The 27,844-nt window shown below is 48.1% G+C and overlaps 1 protein-coding gene across 2 annotated transcripts in view; it reads right to left on the minus strand.

The window, feature by feature from the left end:
• The window catches only part of PTPRK (protein tyrosine phosphatase receptor type K), a 414,542-nt gene that overhangs the window by 73,290 nt on the left and 313,408 nt on the right, over positions 1 to 27,844 (minus strand). For both annotated transcript variants that reach the window (XM_083379926.1, XM_083379925.1), the window contains exons 12-13: positions 7,993 to 8,266; positions 4,245 to 4,281 (exon numbers count right to left, since the gene is read on the minus strand). In XM_083379926.1, the coding sequence (XP_083236052.1) occupies positions 4,245 to 4,281; positions 7,993 to 8,266 (311 nt within the window). The remainder of the gene's footprint in view (positions 1 to 4,244; positions 4,282 to 7,992; positions 8,267 to 27,844) is intronic.

Genomic DNA, 27,844 nt, shown 5'->3' on the forward strand with positions numbered 1-27,844 from the left:
TTTTTTGTGAAAAGAACTGCATTTTTTGCACTAGAGTTATTTAAGGACTTTTAGATAGATACTAACTTGACTCACAAATGTGACTTTTCAACTTGTCAGTAAGACATTAAGGAATTCATTTTCCCCCCTCACTGCTATTTGTCTTAGTGTCCCTTCCTGAAAATAACCCTACAGAAACTTTGGAGGCTTCCTCCAAGGCTTTGAGGCCCATAGGCTGATTTAGAATTGCAAGTCATAGCAGGTTACTCTTTCTTTGGGCAAATTTGTGGGCAATGGATGGTTTGTTCTGTTCTTTTTGTCTGGGAAAATTAAAAGAAGCTTTCTTTTATCTAGACTTTGTGATACTTTTGGTGGCTTTCTTTACATATTACATACAATGTTAGTTGTGATTTTAATTAAATACTAAAATGGAAAAATCTTCGTATTTTAGATCCTAATAAAATCAGTGCCAGTTTTTTCATTCAGTCAAAGCAAAGCTGAAATGTTTGAGACATACTTAAAATGAACCAATAAAGCCTTGGGAAGTTTATCTTAAAATACTTATCAAATCTTCAGAGGCCCCAAAATAATTGCTCATGCAGAAATCTCTACAGCCCTCTAGCATTAGAAACCTTAAAAAACCCAACCCAACCTGGATTTCAAAAGGTATTTTTGATATGGGAGATCCATTATAATATTTTGTTTTCATCCTCTTCACTTATTCCTCAGAAGCTTAAAAAAAATCCTTTGCTGGAGCAAGTATAGTTAATTCTGTCTCATTAAGACAAGTAGGAAGGAAACAATTTAAAAATGAAAAGTGTGTGTGTGTGCGCTCACATGCCCATGTGTGTGAATGCATGTGTGGGAGGGAATTTAATTCTGCTCAAATACCCAGCAGACCCAAAGTTAGTTCTATAGGTGATAAAGTTTCGCTGATGGAGAGGCTTGTTAAATTAGAGAAGGGATGCTTGCAGAGTTAGGGATAGTTGCCAAGTAGTTTGCAAAGGGATTTTAGGTCCTTGCACTTTATTGCTTGAGATTATGTGATGTGCTTATCACAATAATTTGATTTTGTATTTTCCACTCTGGGCAATGCTTGAAGCCTCTAAAGGCATTAAGCAATTTAAAATGTGCTGTCAGATATTCACACAAAGGGACCTTGAATTATCAAAAGTAGCAAAGAATCAACAGTAGCCACTTGCTCTTCCTTCACTACTATTATAAAAAAATGCATGCTTTAATGAACTGCAACACACCGCAGCATCAACTAATTCAGGAACCAGGGTTATGATTATGAATGAAAAGTTTGGTGGATCCATAGGATAATTGTTACTTAAATGCATAACATCAATCTGTCCAACAACAGTCTGTACTTCTGAATTACAGCATCTTACACCAATGTGCAAAATTTTTATTGTCTATAATAACAGAATCTTACAAGTCTTATTAAGCTGTTACCCCCACCTTTTCCTTATAATTAAAAAAGTAAATTAGGGAGGTGTCCATTTGAGTCACTTCCAAATATTATCTGGCTGTTCTAAACTTTAAAAAAAATGTATCAGCTCCTGTTGCCTGGGCAACAGCTTCTGCATATGTTTATCAGGGTCATCTGAAAAGGCCAAGGAACCAGAGACCTTATTGCTGATGCACACTGAATAACAGAAAAATGAAAATACTAAAAAAAAACCTGTAAGTGCTTCATTGATTATAGAAAGGCCCTCAATTGTATCATGTCAACGTGGAATGTCCTAAGAAAAACAGGTATCTCATAAAATCTTATTGTCCTTATGCAAAGCCTACACACAAAAAGGAAGCCACAATCCAAGTGAAACATAGCAAAACAGACTCAATCAATATCAGCAAAGGAGTGAGACAAAGCTGTATATTTTTTCCCCTTATTTATTCAACCAATATGCTGAATATATAAGCTATAACCCAAGAAATTTTGGCTGGTGGGGACAAGAAGATGTGCCATTTTGCTGAAGATCCTGCCCTCCGCATTGTTTTCTTTTATGCTTTTATGGTGATATATGCCACCCAGAATCATTTGTTGAGATGGGTGGCTATAGAAATCAAATAAACAAAGTAAAATAAATTCAATTATTGGGGGAGGCTGGCTTGGAAGTAGATGACTATGGTTTTTAAATTGGAGGAAGGTGATTTCCAATTGGTAATGGTGTCATCACAAGGGCTGAAGACACTACTCTGATAGCTGAAAATGGTAATGATATACAAGTTAAGGTAATGAGAATACTAAAAAAAATGGGACTAAAATTAAATATAAAGGAGATATAACTATGGCAATAGATACAGCAACTATCCTTACAATCAACAATGAAGAGAGTTGTAGATAGCTTCTGCTTTATATGATCAACCATAAACAATAAAGGAACCAGCAATCCGGACATATGCCACAGTAGCCCCAAAAGCCTTGGAAAAAGATCTGTACCTACAAAGATTATGATTATAATATTTAATATAAAAATATAAAAATAATTATTCTGTCAATAGTTTCAGAATATGGAACTGAAAGTTGAGCAATGAGAAGCAGGATGGAAAAATTATTGGTGCTTTTACATTTTGATGGTGGAGAAGGTTGAGAATACCATGGATAGCGAAGAAAGCAAACAAATAGATATTGAGGAAATCAATTCAGATATCTCACTCCAGGCACAAATGATCAAGCTCAAACTGTCATATTTTAGACGCATGATATGAAGACCTAATGTGCAATGTGGAAAAGGCAAAAGGAAATAAATTGGGTGGATTCCATTATAGCAGTAATTATGAGTGCAGCATTAGAAAAATTGCAAAGGCCAAGTTGGCAACAGATGATCCTAGAGAGGGTCTATTCATGTGGTTCCTAACAATCCACACATCACATAATCAGATCATTCATTATTCTGTTTGAATTTAATTTGATTTAATGACATTAGGGCTACATTTGCATCCTATGTTATCCCATGGTAAGTAATTAATGTAGAAGCACTGCCCCAACTGGCTTTCCTGAGTAGTGTAGCTATAAAACCTATCTGCATTTCAAAAATAAGCATGTCATAGGATTGGCACATCCAGATTAATCTAAAAGATACCACAAAATCCTAGTGCAAATCCTCCAAACCCCCAGACATATAAGACACTTGCCTCGGAACAAAACAAGGATAAGTTTAACTATCTTCTTGTGTAAAGGAGAAGATACAGTTACAACAACCAGGCACACACACACACACACACACACACACACAGACAAATGGGAGCAGTTCAGCCCTGTAGGCCTGAAAATAATTAACAATCTGAAAAGAAGTGCTTCATAGATGCACACACACATTCAAACATACAGCTCTATTCTGTAGTCAGGATGGCATGATAGTGTCAGGGTAAAATGCAAGATTTAAAAATTACACTGTAATCTAATAGCCAATTATGCATTTTTCATCTTTATGGGAAGAAAAAAATCTAGGGGTATTTATTACAAATCTCCATGTTATTTAGCCTTTCATTTTCTAGGTTCAAGAAAGGACACATCATCATTCCCAACACCACCCTTACGTTTTTAAGAACACAACTCAAACAGAGAGAAAAACTGCAATTATAACGTTGTATAATTACAACGTTAGACATGAATTCATCCTAGAGTTTTATCATGATTAGTTTTCTGTAACTTTACAAATTGGCAGTTTTTTTTTACTTTACAAATTGTTTCTATCTTTTCCAGCTCTCTAGCTTATCACTAGAACTTACCTACCCCATGAGTGAGTGAAATAAGCTTTTCTTTAAAAAAAAAGTCGAAGAAGTACATCTACATCCATACAACCCTTCTGTGAACTCTTTCATAAAAGAGAGAAAGCTCCCTCCATTGACATCAAAAGAGAACCAGAAACATCTGCCTCTAATCTACCCTTTATAACAGGTTTCTTATTCAAAAGCAAACTACTTGCTAGAATTAAGCTTCTTCCTAATAACAACTTAATAATCCGGGCTCTGAGCAACTTGCTCTTTGGAATAAGTTGTGGTTGGCACAAGAGAAGTCTGACATCTTTTGAACAATACTGCTGTTGTATTTTCACCTACAAGCAAAACTTTCTACTGAGCTAGCGTTGAAGTAACTCATCTCCTGGGAAGATTGCCCCCATCTGCATGGTACAACATCAAGCAGAGCCCAAGCATTTTACAGGAAGCATAACAGAATTTAAAATGTAAACTCTCAGGAAAAAATCAAAATAACTATGCCCTCTAATTCATGGTGTGTGTGTAACATGTCTTACCTTTAGTAGCAATTCGAACACACTGAGTTTTGGTCTCCTGTTTAAAAAAATAAATAAATACATTTAGTCCAAATTTATTAGTACCACCAGTATATCATCTTTGCAAATTCTAAAACAGTACTTTAATGTGTGTTATTGTATACAAATTATAGGATGAGGAAGATGTAATAAGTGCTACAGCTAAATGCAAAGGGAAAATGAGATTGCACTAATCTGTCTTTACATTTTTTCCCCAAGTAATACTGGATCTTCCAAGTTTGCTTGCATATTCGGGGAATGGATTTTAGATAAGCAAAAATGCATCTAGCTAATCTCTAGGCATTGATTAATTCTGACTAAATATATAATCTCAGCAGCAAGAAAATCCAACTCTTCTTAACTGCTAAAGAATGGAAGATGGGTAGGAGAAAGTCAACTTTTTAAGTTAACCCAAGTCTTCGCTTTTGGGGGGGAGGGGGGGTCCCTTTGAATCCTGGTGACTGCCAGGAAAAGTTCCTCCAGTTTTCTTGGCAAGGTTTTCACAAATGGGTTTCTATTGCCTCCTTCTTAAGACTGAGAGAAAGAGACTGGTCCAAGGTCACTCAGCTGGATTTGTGTCTAAAATGGGACTAGAACTCATGGTCTTCCTGATGAATTATCTACTGTGCAAAACTGGCTCTCCTTAGCTGTTGAAATACAAAGATATTGTATGATTTGAGTATCATCCTGTTGCAAAATGCAGGAACAACGAATACATAGGAACAACTACACAACTAATTAGGTGCAATATATAAAACCAAATAGTCTATCTAATTTTACATTCCTATCAAATGTGGAAGTAGATTCCTTATATTCATCCTTCCATCCCCATCTAGAAATCTCTAATCCAAGTTTAAAATCTCTAATCCAAGTTTAAAATTGCAAAAAAGAAGGGTCACATACCATCTAGAAAGGAATTTGTAAAACAGTTTTTTTTATAAAGCCCAAGTTCAGAGATAAAGAACATGTTTTGTATTCACACGATTCTAAGCTTAATTCTTGCCACCTCAATTGAAAGCTGGGAGGAAATCATACCATACTTGGAAACCAGTTTCACAATTCTACTTAACCAAATTATGGTTTTCTTATTTTGGTTTAGCCTACTATGGGAACCCAGCCAACTGTGCTTCATTCAATGAACCATGGCTACACATGCCATTGGTTAGCATGAATATGAACCCAGTTTATATGTTATTAGGCATCTTTCCACATACATGTATGTTTCTGTATTGACATCAGTGTGGTTTCCAAAATTTTATGTTAAGTCTTCTGTTTTTCATCTGGTACTCTACCTCTCAATTGAACTTACAAGTTAATACGATCAGCTCTCTCTCTCTCTCTCTCTCTCTCTCTCTCTCTCTCTCTCCTTCCCTTATCCCCCTCTCTTTCAGAATATATCGCCAATTTTATGGTCATTAATTTAAGTACATTCTAGTTTCAGGAAACTCCTCCAGCTTCAACAAGCCATTGTAGGATGGCTTTAAAAATGATGCCATTTTCCGATCTTGCCACAATATTCAACTAATTTTTATAATTAGAACATTAGGCAAAAATTCATTGTAGAGGTTTGATGGTAAAATCACTGAAGCTGAAACATTTATATTATTAATTGAAGCCAGGGTAGGAAAATCAGTCTTTCTAAAGCAGATTAATTATTCTGAAGACTACCAATTTAACAGCAAATTCTCCCTTTCTCCTTTCATCTTTCCCCAACCATCTGCTACTGGGACATCATAAGAAGATGACCAAGATTTTACACAAGGCCATACTTAATTTGGAAATCATAGCCCTAAATATGTTGGCTACTATCCCAAATGTTGTTTCTCCCTCTTCTTCTCTCATATTTTGGTTTATAAGAGAAAATGACTCAATGGGATCAGCATGGGGGTTATCTAGTCATGTTGCTTTTCACACCTACAACTGCCAGCAGTACTGAACTTCCTGTTGCTTTGTTCTCTATTGATATACATACTGAAATAGTAGAAGTGCTCAGTGGCACCAAAAATTCAAACAGTGAAGAAATTGCAGTAGCAATCTCTGGTCATACCTTCAGCATCTGCACAGCAGTCAAGTAATTTCTAACTTGTATACTGAGTTTTTGTACAAACAAGGAAAAGAGTTAGATCGTATTTCAAATAAATGGCTTTTAAAAATGTATTCTTTATATTTGAAGTATGGGGTGAAGGCTATGAAAACTTAGTAATTTTGTATTAGTTTACCAGGCAACCTAGGTTTTCTTTTTCCAAAACCAACTTAATATTTTGAACGGTGAAAAGAGGGGATTATTTGTTTTAAAAATGAAAAACTGTAACATGGCTAAACTGATTTTTACTGAAACCACTTCTTTAAATATTTTTGGACAGAATATTTTCCATTGAAAATGTATGTGGAATATATGGATTACAAGAACTGTTTTTTCTGTTTGTTTCAGAAAGAAAGCCAGACTAAGAACTAAGATCAGAGAACAAAAAAAATCACACTAATTGAGATTATAATTAAAATTATGCTTCTGCTGATAGATTTAAGATACTACTAAGGCAAAGGAGATTGTCAGTTTAAATTGTTCCCCTCTTCCCCCCCACCCCACAGATCCTTGATATTCTTTCAGGCACTAGAATACCTTGGACTGTTTTTATTACTGTTATAGATACTAAGTTGATGTTGAATTTAATTACGGCAGCGAGACTTTTAGTAGCGCAATATTGGAAGAAGGAAGAACTGCCGACTATAGAAGAGTGGACTTTAAAAGTTTCCAACTTGGCGGAAATGGCAAAGATCTCAGCGTATTTGAAAGACCAATCGCAACAGAGATACATTGTGGAATGGAGGAGATGGATTGATTATATTCAGAATAAATATGGGACTAAAAAGTTTTACTTAGCATTTGAATAAGTAGCGGATTTATATGATGTATAATTGGTTAGTAGTTATTTTACTAAGAGTTAAAGTGCGATAGAATTTAATATTTTATTGTTGTTTGCATATTTTAGATTATGTTTGTTTGTATTTTTATACCCTGTATTCAGCTCTGGGAAGTCGGGGAGGTGGGAGGGGAGGGTGGAGAGGGGTTGGGGAGAGGGGAAGGGGAGGAGGGGGGTTGTTTGTATTCAAAAATGTATTGTAAAACCTTTCAATAAAAAAAAATAGAATACCTTGGACTATACCAAAATATAAATCCAAATATTTAAATATGGGCATTTTCATTGTTTTTTTAAAAAATATTTTATAGATCTTTGGTCATACTAAAGCTTTTCTTGTATTATTAGTCCTCATGAATTACATTTCCAAGGAAAGTGGCATAAACTGTAGATTTTTTTAATTCCATAACAAATATGGGTTATTCAACAATAACGCTTGATGTCAAGTTGTTTACCACACATGGCAGGTATTAAAGAGCAAAAGAGTCAAATTTCCCATGCTGTTTTTGGGACCTCTCTCTTGATCACGGTCTTGGTGTTACAGTACAGGAAAAACAACTGATTTAGAGTTGGACTATAGTTGGCATTGTTGAAAACTGAATGAATGAATGTTTGGATCAGGGGTCTTCAAACTTGGACCTTTTATGACTTGTGGACTTCAACTCCCAGAATTCCTCAGTCAGGCACACTGGCTAAGGAATTCTGGGAGTTGAAGTCCATAAGTCATAAAAGGGCCAAGTTTGAAGACCCCTGGTTTGGATGAATCAATGAGCAAACAAACAAATAAACAAGAAAAGTCTCTATGCTCTTACCTTTTCAACACTGCTCATGGCTTGAAAATAGATATTATACCCTTTCCGAGGCACCAAAGGTGGGTTCCAAAAGCCTTGATAAGTTCTATTGTCACCAACTGTGAAAGGTGCTGCTTCTGGAAGATTGCCAGGAGGCAATTCTGCAGCAAAATAATAGGGTGAACCATTGCTCAGGGCATTTTGATATGTGACAGGAATCTGGTAGCAATCCATTGCACCGGTTTCTCGTTTGGTTCGATGAGGATGCAGCTCTTCAACAACAATCTGATAGGCGCTGTTCAAGACCAAGAGAGGAAGAATGCTAGAATTAGTGAGTACATGACTAAATAGTCACCGTGCAGCAGGCTTGGTTTAAAAAGCTGTAGTAAAGAGATGGCAAGATCATAAATGAACCCTTTGATAAACAGAACACCCTGACTATCATTTGGCCATGCTGGTCAAGGCACATCAACATTTGGACTTTGCATCAGTTCAGAACAGATTTGTATTGGTGCAGTTGCATGGTCAGTGGAGGGTAAATACTGAAGCAAAGGGGTGTGTGTCAACAAAGTCCATATCATCATTGTGCTCCAAGAACCTTTCATAATTACTCTGCTATTATGGATGCTAACAAATCTCTATGAAGACCCAACCTACAGAATAAGCAAAAAAAAAAATGTCTAAAACTAGATCTATTAACTGACTTGGTCAATGGCACACAACAGAGTTCTGCAACCTTTTTGGATTTGTGCCCTGGAAGGGGGGAGGAGATGGTTCCGCATGAGTGGCAGGGAAGGGCACGTGCACACACAGCTCCATTCCCTGCTGCTCATGCAAATGGGGTCCGCGCGCATGTGTTCACCCATGGCTTGCGCAAATGGGGATGAGTGCTTGTGTGCTCGCCCATCACTTCTGCAGCCCAGTTCCGAACAATTCAAGGTCCAATAGTGGGCTGCGGCCTGGGGGGTTGGGGACCCCTAGCATAGAACATGGAAGAGATAGAGAGTATCCATTTTTACCCCATAATCAACCATAAGTCAAAAGAATCATAGTGGAGATTCATGCCCATTAGATTCCTGGAAGGAATATATATATTTCTGAGACTCTGCTAAGTTACAGCAGTTTGTTATGTGGAACGGGAGCATGAGTTAGGGTTATTTTTGTTTCTTCAAGATGGCACAAGCTAAAGATGGTTCATGGGCTGTATGTTTTGTTTTTTTTTGCATTCTACTACTGCTAGCAGGAGAGTAGGTACCACCTGGCCTGTAATGTTTTCCTGCCTATTCCCAACATTTCAAGGTCAGCAGAATTGAAGGTGACTGCAAGTCTGCTTCAAACTGCTATGGGAGGACAGGAGAATGGAAATAATCTTGAGAACACTGAGAGTTAAAAGCTCAATGTATCTAGTGAGCTCAGGATTGGGCTTCAAGGAAACCCTTTCAACTTTAAAGGCTTTGGCATTTGAGCAGTCCAAGACTAGATTTCACATTACACAGAGTAATTTGTAATAGATTAAGCATTCTGCTTGATAATTTGCAGCATTTAAAGTTAGCGTTTCCCTTTGAAATGATAATACAGAAAGCTCAGTTTGAAGGCTCAACAGGGCAGCTCTAAGCCATGCCTGAAGCACCAAATTGCACTTGTCATGTTACACCAAGACAAAGCATGTTGACAGGCATCTCTACCTTTTGACCTTGATATGACATCTTGACTCACAACTATGCAGATCTAAAATATAAACGACATTTTGTAATACAAGCACAGATGGAGAGAAATCTGTCCACTCTCTCCAAATAGTCGGCTTCTTTCCCTATAGTTGCCACTGACAAATTGTTGGAGCAGATGGCATTCAGCCTATTTAATATTGCAATTTAAAAAATACACCAATATTTATTTATTTACTTTATGCCAAAACTTGCCAATAGCTTCCTCTCAAAGACAGCACTTGGTCATTTCTAATGTCCATTTCAGTAGAGATCATAATTATAATCCTTTTTTTTTACATGCAAAAGAAAGAGGCAAAACAACTGAAATGGGACAACCAGTTTAAATGCAGTGTTCTGATCTTTTGACAGGCAGTGCCATCATTCCCAAATATGAACTTAAAGCTCTCATTTCAAAGTCAGAATTATTTCAGAATCTTTTTTTTTTTTTTTTTTGCCGGCTCCGAAGATGGCGGACGCGCTGGGGAGAGCTCCGTAGCCCCCAACAGTAAGGCGTCCCCCCAGGAGCCCCCCAGGGACGTCAATGGACCCCTGGGGTGGGGCAAGAATTTCGGGCAAATGAGCTGGGTAATTATGCCGCCCGCTGCCTCCCGAAACAACTGCAGGGGTGCCAGGACATCCCTGCCCCGCCGCCTGGGCCGCTGGCGACCGTTATAAACGGAGCCAGCACCCTCCGCCCTGCCTCTGCCGCTTGTCAACTGCCGAGCAAGGGCGGCGCCTCCGCCGATCAGCTGTGCGGCGGAGGCCCCGGCGGAAAGGATGGCAGCGGCTGCGGCGACGATTTTCAAGCCCCCAGGCTGGTCGTTGATCCAGGGAGCCTGGCAACGGCGATGGCGGTGGCGGCGGGGCATCTCCAGCCCCCCCCTGGCCATCCAGGAGGGGCCGGAGGCTCTGCTCTGCCTCGGCCCCCCCACCGGCTCCCGGGTGACGGCGGCGTCTCCAGGTTATCAGCGGAGACGCCGCGGACCAGCTGGACCAGCTGGGTGGCGGAGGCGGAGGCATCGGCGCCGGCGGAGGTGAGAGACCCGCCCCTGGACCACGACATCCGTCGCAGCCATCCAGGAGGGGCCGGAGGCCCTGCTCTGCCCCGGCCCCCTGACCGGCTCCCGGGGACGGCGGCGTCTCCGGACTATCGATGGAGACGCCGCGGACCAGCTGGACCAGCTGGGTGGCAGAGGCGGCGGCATCGGCGTCGAGAGGCCCGCCCCTGGACCACGACAGCCCTGGACCACGGCAGCCCTCGCAGCCATACAGGAGGGGCCGAAGGCTCTGCTTTGCCCCTGTCCGGCTCCCGGGTGGCGGCGGCATCTTCGGCGGTGAGAGCCCAGCGAGCCCTGGTCTGCGGTCTCCTCCGATGCCGATCACCGGGCAAGGGCGGCGTCTCCGCAGATCAGCTGTGCGGCGGAGGCGCCGGCAACGAAACCAACAGCAGCAGCAACGGGCAGCGGTGGCGTCTCCGAGGATCAGAGGAGGCGCCGTGGATCAGCTGGGCGGTGGAAGAGGCGGCAGCGAAGACGACCGCGGCCGGGACTGCTTCTCCAGGCCTAGTCGTTCGCCACCCAGGGGCCTTGACAGCGGCGGTAGCACTGACGGCGTGGCATCTTCGACCCGCCCCCTGTACCGCTACGGCCGTTGCAACAATCGTCAAGGAGACGCCGCATTCCAGCTTTACAACGGTAGCGGCAGCAACGAAGACATGGGCGGTGAGGCAGCTGCTCTGGGCCCTGGTCGACCGTCCTCCGAGGGGCCTTGACAGAGGCCCTGACAGAGACGCTAGTAACAGCGGTGCGGCGTCTCGACCACCGTGGGCTGCCCCTGGACGGCGGTGCCTCCGAAAGATTCACACCAAAGGAGACGCTGGACAATGGAGGCGACGGCCCGAGCCACCTCCTCGAGACACCTTGATCGGAGACGGCAACACCAGGGACATGACACCAGGGACTCCCGTTCCTCTGGGAGGCCACGCTCTGGACGGTCCTCAACCAATAGGGGCCATGGAACTGCGGCCGGGAACAACGCCCAGAGGATCAGGGAGGGAACTGTTTGGGGCGGCTGAACCACCGGAGCTGACGCCAATTAATGGATCCCTCCATCCTGCCTTCTGCCCACTCTCACCCATCTTTGCCCATTCTCTCCCCACAGGACATAACGGGCCTGGGTGCTAGCCACAGTGGCAGAGTGGCTGGGCCTTACACCTGCTACCCCATAGAGGTGAGAGCTCTATGGGGTATGCCTCACCCAGAGTACGTTCTGGACCACCTCCGGAAGCAGAGACACAACCCATCGTGAGAGGATGAGGAGTGGCCTGCTTCTGGGGGTTCGCCCGGCCAAGTGGCAGTGGCAGGGCGACGATCCAGATACGCACCTACCCGACTCGACCCTCCTGCAAATTCACCATCCAGGGGACAGCCTTCCCGGAACCACCTGTGACTATGCTCGTTCAATACTCTAGCATAGCACTGCACGCCCTCAGGGGTTCCTCACTCTCCTGGGTGCGACCCGCCTGCATCACATCCAATCTTGATGACGGGCCCAACCACTGGGCCTCTGAGAGATGGCCAGGCAGGGTCAGGGGCCTCCAGCATAAGCCCAACAAGAGGCCCCTGATTAAGTTCTTAGTTAAGTTTTTTGTGGGGTTAGGGAGGGGGGAGGGAGGAGACTATGGTTGCGCGGGAAAGGCACGCCTTCCAGCCACCATAACGCATGCCAGGCCCACGGCCGTTCGCGACGGCGTACAACGAGGACCAGTCGCCGATAACACCCAGTGGCGTACTGACAAACGTCCCATCCCTAGGATGGTGGGGAATGGCAGAAGGTGCACAGACAGAGGGCCGTTGTCGGGCCGGGCACGCCCGACATTCAGACGGGCCGCGGGGAGACTCACCCGACCGTCAGGCTCCTGCTGAGCGCCCCGTCAGGCCCCGAAGCCTCCCGCCAGCGCCCAACGCCTTCCAGAGGGCCAGGACAGCGTACAGCCCTCCCCAGACCCCCTGCCGGCGCTCGTCGTCTCCCGGAGGACCGGCTCGGCATACGGCCCCTCCCAGCTTCCCCGTGACCGCTCGGGGCAACGTACCGGGTCGCAGGGACGTTCGCCGGCCTCCTCGTCTCCTCGCCATGCTGCCGGGCTCCGGAAACGGCTGGCCACGCCCACACCACTCTGACGGGCCGAGGAATGGGACAATTGGGAAAACGACGCAGCGGCGGGCCGCCTGTCAGCTGGGGAGGCCGCAAACCAGCCGGCCGGCTCCCAGAAGCTGCTTACAGGCTGGGAAGGAGCTGTGCGATGGGCCGGGCGATGGCTGCCCTGCGCCCGAGCTGCAGGTCAAGAATGGATGCCCGGGCGGGCCAGGGGGTGACGGAGACGACCGGTGGGCCGGGGAGGGGTTTAGAGCGCAGGTTGCAGCGGTCTGGGGTGGTGAGAGGACAAAGGAGCCTAGGCAGGGTTCTGGGGGGACGGAGAGAGGTTTAGGCTGGGGGGTAACTTACCGGCTGCATTGGTGGTGGGGTGGGAGCCAAAAGGAGGGAATCTTGGGAGGCGGTGTTTAAGTAGGGTGGGGGCGTGGTGGTGTGATTAGGGTGTGGTGGTGGGAGTCGGCTCTGCCGGTTATTTAACAGCGTTGACTGTGCTGTAAAGTCAACGCTGACTTCATTGGTCTTTAAGCAACTGTTTATGAGGAAAATAAACACGGCTAGAAGAACCAGCTCCCGTTCCGGTTTCCATCTTTGGGTGACTCGTCGGACGGGGTCTGATAGTAAGTCAGCGTTCCTTTATTCTTTGTGGGGAGCTCTTTTCCTGGCAGTTCGCTATGGCAGAAGGCACGGAGGACTCTGCACCACTGGCTGAGGAGCAGGAGGAGGCTGGAGCTGCGGCTGGGCTCTTGGAGTCGGTAGAGGTGGGGGAGGAGGCGTTGCCCTCGGTGCGGCGGAAGGAAAAACCTACCCCACTTGAAGGCCCTGGACCAGGGCTTCAGGAGCCTGCAGTGCGGAGTCGCAGCAGTGATCGGTGGACGCGTTCTGATGGGGATCATCGAGGGCTCGGCCAAGGCCTGCTGGACCGGCCTAAAGGTGCGTCTTCTGAGTGGAGGGAGCGGTGCTTCATGGAGGACAGCGGTGAAGATTGGAGCTACTCCACCGTTCCGGGCAACCGTACTATGGAGATTCTCAGAGAGCGGTTCGGGGAAGTGAGGGGTCGGGAGCCTGGGTTTTGGTCTGCTCCGGATGAGTCTGACCAGGGGCAGTGGTCCCTCCCAGGTGGCCCTGCTCGGCGGTCTAGCCCACCCCGCTTCCGTATGGACAGCCCGAGGCACCAGGGGTCAGCCCGGCAGCCTGAGGTTCACAGAGGTTCCGGGGTTTCGGCTCCCGCTACGACGGTGCTAAGCGGCACGACTCCTTGGGACAGTGTTACCGGAAGACCAAGACAGCGGCCGACACGACCAGCTGGGGGGGTACCTGCCCAGGGGGTGCCGCTGGGTCCTTGGGGTCCAGGGCTGGCATGGGGTCCTCCACCCCTGACCGCGGTCTATGATGGTCATCCAGATCACCTGGCAATGTTTTTGGGGCAGGTGATTAATCACATGGACCAATACGGCCCGGCCTATACGTCCCAGTGGGCGATGGTAGTGGCTGTAACAGCTTGTCTACAAGGAGAGGCCGCGGCCTGGGCGGCCGACCTATACGGCGATCATGCCCGTGAGCTCGGGGACCTTGGTCTTTTCCTGGAGGCGTTACGGGCCCGTTTTGAAGACATCTCACGGGTGCTCCGGGCTGAGGCTGAAGTATTGGATCTGCGCCAGCAAGGAAAACCGGCAGTGCATTACGTTGGGGAGTTCCGGAAGGTGGCCGGGAGGCTACGGTCATGGCCTGAACGCCTTCTTGTGCACCACTTCAAGGCTGGACTGGATAGTGCCTTGCGGCGAGCTTGCGTGGTAAGAGGGGTGCCGGCCCGTTTGCAGGACTGGTTCCGGGTGGCTATTGAGCTGGACATTGGTTTGCAGGATACTCGAGGAAGGTCTGAGGGGGTGACTGGGACCCGGCGGCCGGCCGAAAGAGTGAAGGTGGAGGAGCGGCCCGGCTTGCCGGCGGCCAAGGCCAACCCTGTACCGCCACCCCGTCCTGGTATTAGGTGTTTCCGATGTGACCAGCCGGGTCACCGGGCGGCTGAATGCCCGCTCCCGCCAGCCCGGATGGTTCCCCCAGCAACTTCAACACGGGTTTTGCCTGCACGAAAGACCTCGGAGCGGTCCCGAACTGCTTACCAGGTAGCTGACGACGGCCGACGGGTGACGACACCTCCTTCGGCAACCGGGCCTGTAACTACCCAGACCGTGCCGACGGAAGACCTTGGGGATCTGGAGCTGGAGGAGGATCCGATGGTAAGCGCTCCGGTGTGTCCTTTTGCATTCCCAGTGGTGTTGGTGAGCCCCATGTCTGGGCAAAGGCGGGTGGTTAGGGCTTTAGTCGATTCAGGGAGCACCCGGTGTCTAATCAACCGGAAAACAGCAGCTGCGGTGGGAATCCGGTTGCAACGTCTGGTGACCCCTCTTCGTTTCCAACAAGTGGATGGGTCGCTCTTGGGGGGGGCTCCTATCACCCACGTCACCGAGCCAGTCCGGCTGGAATTGGGGGCCCACTGGGAAATTCTGCGTTTTGTTGTGGTGCCCTCTATGACTGAAGCTCTTATTCTGGGCCTTACGTGGCTTGATAAATGGGGCCCCACGATTTGGTGGGAGGGGGGTAGTCGTCATCTTCGGATGGGTCTGGGGCCCGAGCCCCCTCTCCACCATTCCTTCTTGGGGCCGGGGGACACGGGAACGCGGGAGAAGGCTTGCGGGGTCACGGATGACTCGAAGGAGCATGTACCCCGGGTTTACTCTGATTTAATGGACGTCTTCAATGAGCGAGAGTGCGATTCGTTACCACCCCACCGGTCGACGGACTGTGCTATTGAGTTCGAACCTGGAGCCAAACTGCCTAAGCCCCGTATGTACGCCATGTCCCCAAAAGAGATGCAGGAGTTACGGCGGTACATAGATAAGAATCTGAAAAGAGGATTTATACAACCAGCACGATCCCGGGTGGCGGCGCCAGTTCTTTTTCGTGAAAAGAAGGATGGGGGCTTGCGCTTGTGTGTAGACTACCGGGGGGTTAACGCGGTGTGCGTGGAGCACCTCTATCCCCTTCCTTTGATGAAGGACATGCTGGCCCATTTGGCGACAGGCCGAGTATTCACCAAGTTGGACCTCAGGGAAGCCTATTACCGGGTGAGGGTCAAAGCCGGGGACGAATGGAAGACTGCGTTTAATTGTCCCCTTGGCAGTTTTCAGTTCCGAGTGATGCCATTTGGCCTACAAGGAGCTCCCGCTGTGTTCATGCAATTGATCAATCAGGTCCTGCATGAGTTCCTGTATCGGGGTGTTTTGGTATACTTGGACGACATCCTGATTTACTCGGACACATTGGAGGAGCATGTGCTTCTTGTGCGGCAGGTGTTGTCAAGACTGCTGGAAGCACAGCTTTTTGTTAAACTGTCCAAGTGTGAGTTCCACAAGGCCCAGTTGGACTACCTTGGGTATCGTATATCGGCGGCGGGGGTGGAGATGGACCCTAGAAAGGTACGAGCCATTCAACAGTGGCAGGCTCCGCAGACTCGACGACAGTTGCAAAGTTTTCTTGGCTTTGCCAACTTTTACAGACAATTCATCCCACGTTTCGCGGCTATTGCCCTGCCATTAACTGATCTTCTGCGCACACGACAGTTGAAGACACGCCCGCGTCCGGGGCTGAAATTGGAGTGGTCCACCGCGTGTCAGCGGGCGTTCGAGGAACTGAAGTCTCTCTTTGCTAAAGAGCCCGTTTTGAAACATCCCGACCCCGAACTGGCTTATGTCGTGCAGGCGGATGCGAGCGATGTTGCTCTTGGGGCCGTCCTCCTTCAGCGGAACAGTGCTGGGGTCTTGCAGCCGTGTGCTTATGCCTCTAAGAAACTGACCCCCACCGAACGGGCCTGGGCGGTGTGGGAGAAGGAGGCTTTTGCGGTCCGTTGGGCTTTGGAAACCTGGCGACATCTTCTGGAAGGGGCTTCCCGTCCGTTCGAACTGTGGACAGACCATAAAAACCTGGAAGCCCTTCAAACCCCTCGTCGTCTGTCGCCTAAACATGTCCGATGGGCCTTATACTTTCGTCGCTTCCGTTTTGTGCTGAAGTATGTACCGGGGGGTCGGAACTTTCTGGCGGATGCCTTGTCACGCATGCCTCAGTTTGACAGCAAGAGGGAGGAGGTGGTGCAGGCACTCATCCCGACACTGGCGAACGAGGGGATTGATTTAGAGAGTGCAAGACAGGTGATGGAGGAGAATTTGAACCAGGCCATCAAAAGGACCTTGCAGGAGGATGCCTGGTTGCTGAGTAATCCGGGACTGTTAACTATGCGGGACGGTTTAGCGTGGCATGGAACACGGTTATATGTGCCTGAAACCGTGCGGCCACGTGTTTTACATGGGTGCCACGATGCTAAACAAGCGGGACATTTCGGGTTCGTGAAGACTTTACATCTGGCACGTCGTCAATTCTGGTGGCCCCGCATGAAGAATGACATCGAGCAGTACGTACGGCGTTGCCATATTTGTGCCACTACAAAACCCCATGTTGGGAAGCCTTTGGGGTTATTGCAACAGGTAGCTGACCCAACTCGGCCTTGGCAGGACATCGCCATGGACTTCGTTGTGGACCTCCCAGAGAGTAAGGGTCACACTGTTATCTGGACAGTAGTTGACCTGTTTTCTAAACAGGCACATTTTGTCCCGTGTAAGGGGTTGCCATCAGCCCGTCGCCTAGCTTGGTTGTTCCTCACGCAAGTATACCGACTGCATGGAGTACCGCGGCGTGTGATTTCGGATAGAGGGGTACAGTTCACGGCCCGGTTTTGGAGAGAGTTCTTGCGACATATCGGCTCGTCCCAGGGATTGAGTACCGCTTATCACCCCAGCACCAACGGGGCCGCAGAACGAGCCAACGCTGCTGTTGAACGCTATTTACGAAGCTATGTTTCTTTTCGGCAGACAGACTGGGTAGACCTGTTAGCGCTTGCTGAGGTTGCATACAATAACGCAGTTCACAGTAGTACTGGCTTCTCTCCATTTCGGGTGGTCACCGGTCACGAGTTCGTTCCCTTCAGTGAGTGTCCCCAGGACGACGGATCTCCGAGCTCACCGCCTGACTGGATGCATCAGATCACGGCTGCCTGGGGGGCGGCGAAAGAAGCGTTGGATCGGTCTGCCGTAGCGTCCAAAGCACAGGCGGACAAGAAACGAAAACCCTTTGCTACACCGCGGGTGGGGGACCTGGTTTACTTGTCCACCAAGTATTTACGGTTACAGGTTCCGTGCCGTAAGCTAGGACCCAAATACCTCGGGCCGTTCCGGGTGGTGCAGGTGATAAACCCGGTGACGGTGCGGCTGCGGTTGCCTAGGTTTTTGGGTAAGGTCCACCCGGTGTTCCATAGTAGCTTGCTGAAACCTGCTCCAGCGGCTACCGCGGCAGCAGGGGAGGGGGGTCCCAGACCGGTTCACACTGACCAGTATGAGGTGCAGGAGGTCTTAGACTCCAGGGTGCGGAGGGGTGCTCTACAGTATCTTCTTCGGTGGAAGGGGTACCCGGTGGAGGAGGCGACGTGGGTGTCACGGGGAGATGTCCATGCTCCACGTTTGATCCGGGCGTTCCACCGAGCCCACCCTGGCAGGCCGGGGGGTGGGGCACATGGGGGTGTGCGCATAGTGAATGATGCTAAACCCTTGTTTTCTACGTCTGCAGGAGGACCCTTGGTAGGGGGGGCGGCATGTCGGGCCGGGCACGCCCGACATTCAGACGGGCCGCGGGGAGACTCACCCGACCGTCAGGCTCCTGCTGAGCGCCCCGTCAGGCCCCGAAGCCTCCCGCCAGCGCCCAACGCCTTCCAGAGGGCCAGGACAGCGTACAGCCCTCCCCAGACCCCCTGCCGGCGCTCGTCGTCTCCCGGAGGACCGGCTCGGCATACGGCCCCTCCCAGCTTCCCCGTGACCGCTCGGGGCAACGTACCGGGTCGCAGGGACGTTCGCCGGCCTCCTCGTCTCCTCGCCATGCTGCCGGGCTCCGGAAACGGCTGGCCACGCCCACACCACTCTGACGGGCCGAGGAATGGGACAATTGGGAAAACGACGCAGCGGCGGGCCGCCTGTCAGCTGGGGAGGCCGCAAACCAGCCGGCCGGCTCCCAGAAGCTGCTTACAGGCTGGGAAGGAGCTGTGCGATGGGCCGGGCGATGGCTGCCCTGCGCCCGAGCTGCAGGTCAAGAATGGATGCCCGGGCGGGCCAGGGGGTGACGGAGACGACCGGTGGGCCGGGGAGGGGTTTAGAGCGCAGGTTGCAGCGGTCTGGGGTGGTGAGAGGACAAAGGAGCCTAGGCAGGGTTCTGGGGGGACGGAGAGAGGTTTAGGCTGGGGGGTAACTTACCGGCTGCATTGGTGGTGGGGTGGGAGCCAAAAGGAGGGAATCTTGGGAGGCGGTGTTTAAGTAGGGTGGGGGCGTGGTGGTGTGATTAGGGTGTGGTGGTGGGAGTCGGCTCTGCCGGTTATTTAACAGCGTTGACTGTGCTGTAAAGTCAACGCTGACTTCATTGGTCTTTAAGCAACTGTTTATGAGGAAAATAAACACGGCTAGAAGAACCAGCTCCCGTTCCGGTTTCCATCTTTGGGTGACTCGTCGGACGGGGTCTGATAGCCGTATCGTCACCGGGAGTGTCATCTCCGCTCTGTACAGGCGGTGAGACGCTCCGACCCTCTGTTCTCCCCCGGAGGACCCGGGAGCAAAGGTGCGCACCCTCCCATGCTAAGGCTGGTCTACCTGAATGCAAGGTCCGCAGCTAACAAAGCTCACCTCATTCGTGACCTAGTGGAGAGTGAGCATGCGGACCTGGCCTGCATCACGGAAACCTGGCTGGGCCCAGAGGGGGGTGTTCCTCTGGTTGACCTCTGCCCGCCAGGTTTCCAGGTACTGCACCAGCCCCGGGCTCATGGGAGGGGCGGGGGAGTGGCAGTTATCATCAGGGAATCCCTTAGCCCGCGTGAGACCACCGTCCCTCAGATGGTCGGGTGTGAGTCTCTCCTACTGAGATTCGGCCCAGGGGCGCAGTTGGGTCTGCTGCTGGCGTACCTACCACCTAATCGTGCAGCGGCGGCCCTACCCGAGCTACTCGATGTCCTCTCAGGGTTGGTGGTTGAATTCCCAAGACTCATGGTCTTGGGCGACTTTAATCTACCGTCCCTGGGAGGATCGTCCGAACTGGCTCGGGAGTTCATGGCTTCCATGACGGCCATGGACCTGTTGCAAATAATTTCTGGGCCGACTCATGAGAGAGGCCACAACCCAGACTTGGTGTTCTTGTCTGGACGGTGGCGTGATGATGTCGGTGGGGGTGCCACAACTATTACGCCCCTGTCATGGACCGATCACCACCTCCTGCGGCTAGACTTCCCCCTTGCCACCCCCCACCGTGGGTGCACGGTGCCAGTCAGATGGTACCGCCCTAGGCGCCTAATGGACCCTGATAAGTTCCAGGCAGCGCTTAGGGACTCGCATGCATCCCCTGCTCACAGCTCGGCGGAAGCCTTAGTGGAAGCCTGGGAAAAGGCAGCCACGGAGGCTCTGGACCGAGTTGTACCCTTGCGGCCTCTGACCCGGCGCAGATCCCAGCGAGCCCCATGGTTCACCGAGGAGCTCCGGGAGATGAAGCGTCGGAGACGGGGCCTAGAGAGCCGTTGGAGGTCCAGTCGATCCGAATCCGACCAATTGCGACTAAGAATCCTCACCAGGTCTTATCTCGCTGCGATAAGGGTGGCAAAATCCAACTACTTTTCCACCCTCATCGCGTCCGCAGATAATCGCCTGGCTGCCTTGTTCAGGGTGACTCGCTCCCTATTAAACCAAGAGGTGAGGGAGGAACCCTTGCAGGGTCGAGCCGAGGAATTTGGTCAATATCTGCTGGATAAAATCGCTCGGATTCGAACTGGTCTGGACTCCAACTGGGCTGAGATGGAAGAACAAGACATGGACAGTCTTGTCGACGTCATCTGGGAAGAATTTGATCCTGTAACTCCTAAGGAAGTGGACAGGATTATGAGAAGGTTGAGCTCCTCCACATGCTTACTGGACCCGTGCCCTTCCTGGCTGGCCTATGCAGCTCGAGAGGCGACACGAGGCTGGTTCCTAGCGGTCATCTCTGCTTCTCTGAGTGAGGGTCACTTCCCCACCGCCTTGAAGGAGGCGGTGGTGAGACCTCTCCTCAAGAAGCCCACCTTGGACCCATCCTCTTTGAATAACTTTCGTCCAGTCTCCAATCTTCGCTTCCTTGCGAAGGTTGTTGAGAGCGTGGTGGCGCACCAACTTCCTCAGATCCTGGATGAAGCGGTTTATCTAGACCCGTACCAATCGGGTTTCAGGCCGGGCTACAGCACGGAGACGGCATTGGTCGCTCTGATGAATGATCTCTGGAGAGCCCGGGACAGGGGCCATTCCTCTGTCCTAGTCTTATTAGACCTCTCGGCGGCTTTCGATACCATCGACCATGGTATCTTGCTGCGACGCCTCAGGGGACTGGGAGTGGGAGGCACGGTTCTGCGTTGGTTCTCCTCCTTTCTCCAGGGTCGCTCGCAGTCAGTGCTGACAGGGGGACAGAGGTCGACCCCGAGGCCTCTCGCTTGCGGAGTCCCTCAGGGGTCGGTCCTCTCGCCTCTCCTGTTCAACATCTACATGAAACCGCTGGGTGAGATCATTCGCAGTTTTGGAGTAGGGTACCATCAGTATGCTGATGACACCCAGCTTTTTATCTCAACTCCTAACAATATCAGTGATGCCCTAGACGTGATGTCCCGCTGCCTGAAAGCGGTCCGGGAATGGATGGGGAGAAACAGGCTTCAACTGAACCCGGACAAGACTGAATGGCTGTACGTACCGGCAAGCCAGGAGATTCAGAACGTCCCACTGCTTAACATTGGGGACAAGTTACTTCCCCCTGCTGATAGGGCCCGCAACCTGGGTGTCCTCCTAGACTCGCAGCTCTCCCTGGAAGACCACATTGGAGCTGTGACCAAGGGGGCCTTCTCCCGGGTTCGACTAGTTCGCCAACTACGGCCTTATCTAGACCTGGATTCCTTACGTACAGTCACCCATGCCCTTGTGACATCTCGCCTAGACTATTGTAACGCTCTCTACATGGGGCTGCCCTTGAGATCCACTCGGAAGCTTCAACTGGTGCAAAGTGCGGCGGCACGGACACTCTTGGGAGCCTCCCGATACTCCCATATCACACCTCTCCTCCGTGCGCTGCACTGGCTTCCGGTTGCCTTCCGTGTGAAGTTGAAGGTGCTAACAATGACATTCAAAGCCCTACATGGCATGGGTCCGGACTACCTACGGGAGCACCTTCTGCCGATGTCAGCACCCCACCGTCCTGTGCGCTCCCACAGAGAGGGCCTCCTCAGGGTGCCACCGCTCAAGGAATGTTGGCTGGTGGCCCCCAGGGGGAGGGCATTCTCAGTGGGTGCGCCAGCCCTCTGGAACACCTTACCTACCGAAATCCGGATGGCCCCTGACCTCCGTACCTTCCGTCGCGACTTAAAAACTTTTTTGTTCCAGCAGGCTGGCCTGGCATGATAGCGTTAATTGGGGTCCCAGTTTGTGTTCATTAGTGTTTCTTATTATTTAATTGTTCGGTCTGTATACCTTCCTTCCTCTGTACACCGCCCCGAGTCCCTCGGGAGAAGGGCGGTTTATAAAAACTAATAAATAAATAAATAAATAAATAAAATGAAACATGATAAAATAAAAAGTGGTCACTTCAAAAGGAAGGATATTTAACCCAGTGCGCGCGCACACACCCACACCCACACACCATCAGAATGGTGCAAACTGGTTCAGATACATGACTAGATGTTCTGTATCCTATACTCCTAAATCATCTGCCACCAGCTGCAAATATAAGATTATTCATCCTTTAAACATGGGTAGGGAAAAAAAGCCTTCTGTGGTGGAACGGGAAGCCCTTCTGACCCACATTTATTATCTTTGGTCACTTCCACCATATCAAGGTTGAAGGCTACTCTGAGACACAGAACTAACCTCAACACCAACAGCTTCATCTAAACATACATGCAATAGATAGGAACATGTAGGCAGGCAAGGGAGACAAATCCAGGTGTGTTCAAATTGGACAAAAGGAAAGCCTCTCAACCAGGCAAAGAAAAAGCAGGTGGTTTACGATCCAAGCCTTGAAGGGAAAACGAAAAGTACTCTGTGGGGCTTTAAAGGTAAAGGTTCCCCCGCACATGTGTGCTAGTAGTTTCTGACTCTAGGGGCTGGTGCTCATCTCCGTTTCAAAGCCGAAGAGCCATCGCTTGTCCGAGGACGTCTCCGTGGTCATGTGGCCGGCATGACTAGACGCCAAAGGCACACGGAACGCTGTTACCTTCCCACCGTAGTGGTCCCTATTTTTCTACTTGCATTTTTTACATGCTTTTGAACTGCTAGGTTGGCAGAAGCTGGGACGAGTAACAGGCGCTCACTCTGCTACGCGGCACTCGGGATTTGACCCACCAAACTGCCGACCTTCTGATCGACAAGCTCAGCGTCCTAACCCACTGAGCCACCGCGTCCCTTGTACTGTAGGGCTTTACCATCTCCTATAAACTTCAAAAAGAAAAGTTGGATGTTCAAGAGACAAACAAAACGTGTGTCAAGGTAACCCCGAATCAGGAAGGGACTTGTGATTTTAGGAATTGTTTGGGTACCAAAGCTCAGCTAGCTCTGTCTCTTAGAACTTCGGGTTTTATTTCAATGAGTGTCATTAGTTAAATTTATTTATTTATTTTTTTGTTTGTTTTTATATACCGCCCTTCTCCCGAGGGACTTGGGGCGGTGTACAGAGCAAGGTAGGTATACAGTTAAACAATAGTAAAAACAAATGAAACCCCAAGAGCTATCAGGCCAGGCCGGACTGATGGAACAGGTAGGTTTTTAAGTCGCGCCGGAAGGTGCGAAGGTCGGGGGCCATCCGGATTTTGGTAGGCAAGCAGTTCCAGAGGGTTGGCGCACCCACTGAGAATGCCCTCCCCCTGGGGGCCACCAGCCAGCATTCTTTGATCGGTGGCACCCTGAGGAGGCCCTCTCTGTGGGAGCGCACAGGACGGAGGGGTGTTGACGCTGGCAGTAGGTGCTCCCGTAGGTAATCCGGACCCATGCCATGTAGGGCTTTGTATGTCATCACTAGCACCTTGAATTTCACTCGGAAGGCAACTGGAAGCCAGTGCAGCTCACGGAGAAGAGGTGTGATATGGGAGTATCGGGAGGCCCCCAAAAGTGTTCGTGCAGCTGCACTCTGCACCAGCTGAAGCTTCCGAGTGGCTCTCAAGGGCAGCCCCATGTAGAGAGCATTGCAGTAGTCAAGGCGAGAGGTCACAAGTGCATGGGTGACTGTACGTAAGGCATCCAGGTCCAGATAAGGTCGTAGTTGGCGCACCAGTCGAACCCGAGTGAAGGCCCCCCTGGTCACAGCTCCTATGTGATCTTCCAAGGATAGCTGAGAGTCTAGGAGGACACCCAGGTGTTAAAATGCTTTTTAACATCCTTGAGATTTTAGAATTGTTGCTTAGTGGCTGTAATTTCAGGTTCTCTGCACTGGCTCAGCAGTTTGTATGGTTAGTCCTTCTTTATGGATTTGGAATCTCTCGTCTTATTTCTTCTTTGAACTATTTTCTGGGAGATCATTTTAATATGCTGCTTGTAATTTCAGCAATGCTATAGGAGTAATTTGTCCGATATTGTTCTCACAAGAGGCTGCTTAACATGGAGAAGAAAGTTGCACATCTTTTTTCTTTTCTTATTTTAAATAAAACTCAATTTTATTGTTTTGACTCCTACCGGAGTGGGGTTGCTTTTGTCCAGTACACTCGAGGTCACACTACAGTTACAGGAGGAAGCACAATACTTTTAAATTTATTTTCATAATTCATGTATTCCTTGATTTGTCAGAAGAGGCTGTGGATTAGTTTATGTTCTACCCTCTGATGTTAAGCAGGAGGGTATTCCCAACTGAGATAGCTTGTGGCAGCAAAAAATACTACGAAGCCACTGTGCCAAGGTCAAAATGAGTAAAGCTCAAATAATTTCTGGGGAAAAATAGTAGAGACTCTTCATCTTTCATCCTATGGGTCCGTCCCTGGCCATTATAATCACAAAGTCAGGCAAACTTTATTTTTCTTCTTCCCTCCATTAACCGTAGTTCACCTATCCAGACCTGGTTTTTAATCAAAATTTCAAGCTGGCTTCCAAACCTTGTTGTGTTATTAGTCCTATCTTCTTACAGGGCTGTCTCCAAAACATTGGGATTCTGATTGATGGGGATACAGTCCTTCACAAGGCCTTGTTCAAGGTAACCTGGGATCATGAGATGGCTATTTTAATTGGTTTTTACCTTGGCTGCTGTTTATGCATTTTATTTTGTTGCTGCTTTTGTTCTGAACAGCTATTAGCCTCTCAGTGATATGAGTTTAGCCATCTAAACTGCCTAAATAAATAAATATTTGGTTGCAGGGCTGTGATTCCATTTCCTGCTGAGGAAGAATGAAAAAAGAACAGCACAAATGCAGACGAAGTTACCAGAATATATCTCTAGTAGATGTGAAAGAACATTCTTCAATCCATATAACTGCAAGTGTAATCCATGGAATAAGGAACAAAAATTGTACCTTCAACTCACAGTAACTGAGGTTTGATACATTGGTGAAAAATCCACTAATGAATAGGTGAGAGGTAGGGAGCAACTGAGTGAAAACTGAATAGATAACAACTGCTAAATATGAATACTTAAGTATGAATACTAGAATCCCTATCTAAATTAGCAGATCATAATTTGGATGATTTCCACGCATGCAATATGGAAATAATAAAACCTTAGTAGAGTTGCTGTCTCCATTTTCTCAGTTATATTCCTGTCTACAGTATCTAACTATTAATAGCAAATTGCATCACAAGCCCAGGCCATGCTATGGCTCGAAAGAATGTCAAGAAATCAATTAAAATGCTCTTAATACAGATTGGATGTGATTATAGTTATAACTATGACCTTTCAGGGTTAATGAGCCAGAAGCAAATCTACATCACTTCAAGATTAAATTCATATATTGTTTATTTTGTTTGGGTAAAATCTAGGCAAGTAGCAAAAAGCAAAGCGAGTGTGACAGGGAACTGAAAAGCAGCCTGGGCAAAGGATGATAAACAAAGTGAGAAAGTTTATTCTAGGAATATGTTCAGATGCCTTTCAGTGAAAACATGTAAACTTGTCTGCACTTTGAGAATATAGAATCTAAGTTCCAAAGTTTCACCTAAACAGCTGGACTACTCTGTTGGGAACACAGGCAACTTATCTTAGACTTTACAGACCCAGCTGCTCTTATTTTTCTGAGCAGCCAATGCAACCCAACCAACAGGGCTTTTGCTCTCTAAAATACCAGGTGATCAGTAAACCTGTCAAAGTCAATTTCTGTGCTGTTTAGAATAATTATAATTGGGGTAATGGAAATACTGTGTAGAGTGCATAAAGTTAAAAAAATAAAATAAAGCAAAATGTAAGAAGTCGGGGTTGGGGATAGGCGCAATAAGATTTTATTTAAGATTTAGATTTTGAGAATCTTCTGAGAACACACAATGAACCTATCATCTTCCCATCGTCCTGTGCGCCCCCACAGGGAGGGCCTTCTCAGGGTACTGCTGGTTAATGAATGCCGGCGGGTTATTCCCAGGGGAAGGGCGTTCTCTGTGGGTGTGCCTGCCCTATGGAACCAACTTCCCACGGAACTTAGGACTGCCCCCGACCTTTGCTCATTTCGCCGGGACCTGAAAACTTGGCTCTTTGATCTGTTTGGTCCAGACTGTGGGGTTGTTAATTTAACTGGGTTTTAGATTTACTCTTGGGGCTTGAATTTAATTTAATTGTTTTAATTTTAATTTTTGTATTTCATGGTTTTAACTGCCCTGTAAACTGCCCTGAGTCCTACGGGAATAGGGCGGTATACAAATTCAATAAAATAAATAAATAAATAAATAATAGCATCATCAGGAAAGGTGCCTGAGCAGCTTTGAAATTGATCCCTGGGGAAGCAGACTAGCGATGGGCAGCATAGTGTTCTGAGAAGGATACTATAAACATTTCAGGAAATATTATAAATGATAGAACCAGTGTTGGAAATTGTTAATGGAAGGTCACAGAAATCAGAAGACAAAAAGATGATGACAAGGCCAGGAAAAAGGTTTGCCTCATTGGCAACAGAAAAGGGACATTAAGTACAGAAATTTCTCTTCCAGGCTAAAAGTCCTCCAAGCCAAGAAAGGGAATTGGAGTGTTTGGTGGTGAAAAAGCAAAAGCACAGATTTGGTGAATAGAAGTCTGGAGGAATGGAGAGAATCTGGGTGATGTGAACATTCCAGAATATAAGGAAGGAAAGAATGTATTAGGAAAGGTGTTGCTTTTTACACCAAAAGTATAAATAAAAAAACAATGGAAGTCTGGATTTTTCTACAGAATCATTGTAGAAGACATTATCTGGTCACAAATATGAATTAGATCCGGGAATAAGTTAGTGCCCCTCTGATCAGAACTCTGAAGGTGATCTTGAATTATTGAAAGAAGTTTGAGGCTAACAATGGAGAACTGGGTGCAGTGCTGGAGGATTGCAATTGCATTCATGTAATCTCAGTACATTTGTGCTTAAAATATAACAAGACATTACATTTATTAAATAAACTAGTCATTGTGTGTTTATATAAAGTACGTTTATTAAATAACCTAAATAACTTACATTAGGATAATGAGTCTTTCAAGCGACTGGATTTAATTTTAAATGGTGGCTGTCAATCATTCTGATACAAACGTATGGTAAAGCCAAAAGGAAGTACTGATTGTAATACTATTCCAATAGAAGACAATGTATCTAACTCAGAGTTGAACTGTTGAGTTCAAGCTGCTCTCTGAGCTTGGTTGTTTTCTTGTAGATGTTTCCTTACCAGGCTAGATAATATTATCAGTGTGATGGAACATCAGGTTCACTGGCTATTTATATATAATTG

Source organism: Vipera ursinii (genome assembly GCF_947247035.1).
Source record: "Vipera ursinii genome assembly, chromosome: 1".
NCBI classification, from domain to species: Eukaryota; Metazoa; Chordata; class Lepidosauria; order Squamata; family Viperidae; genus Vipera; species Vipera ursinii.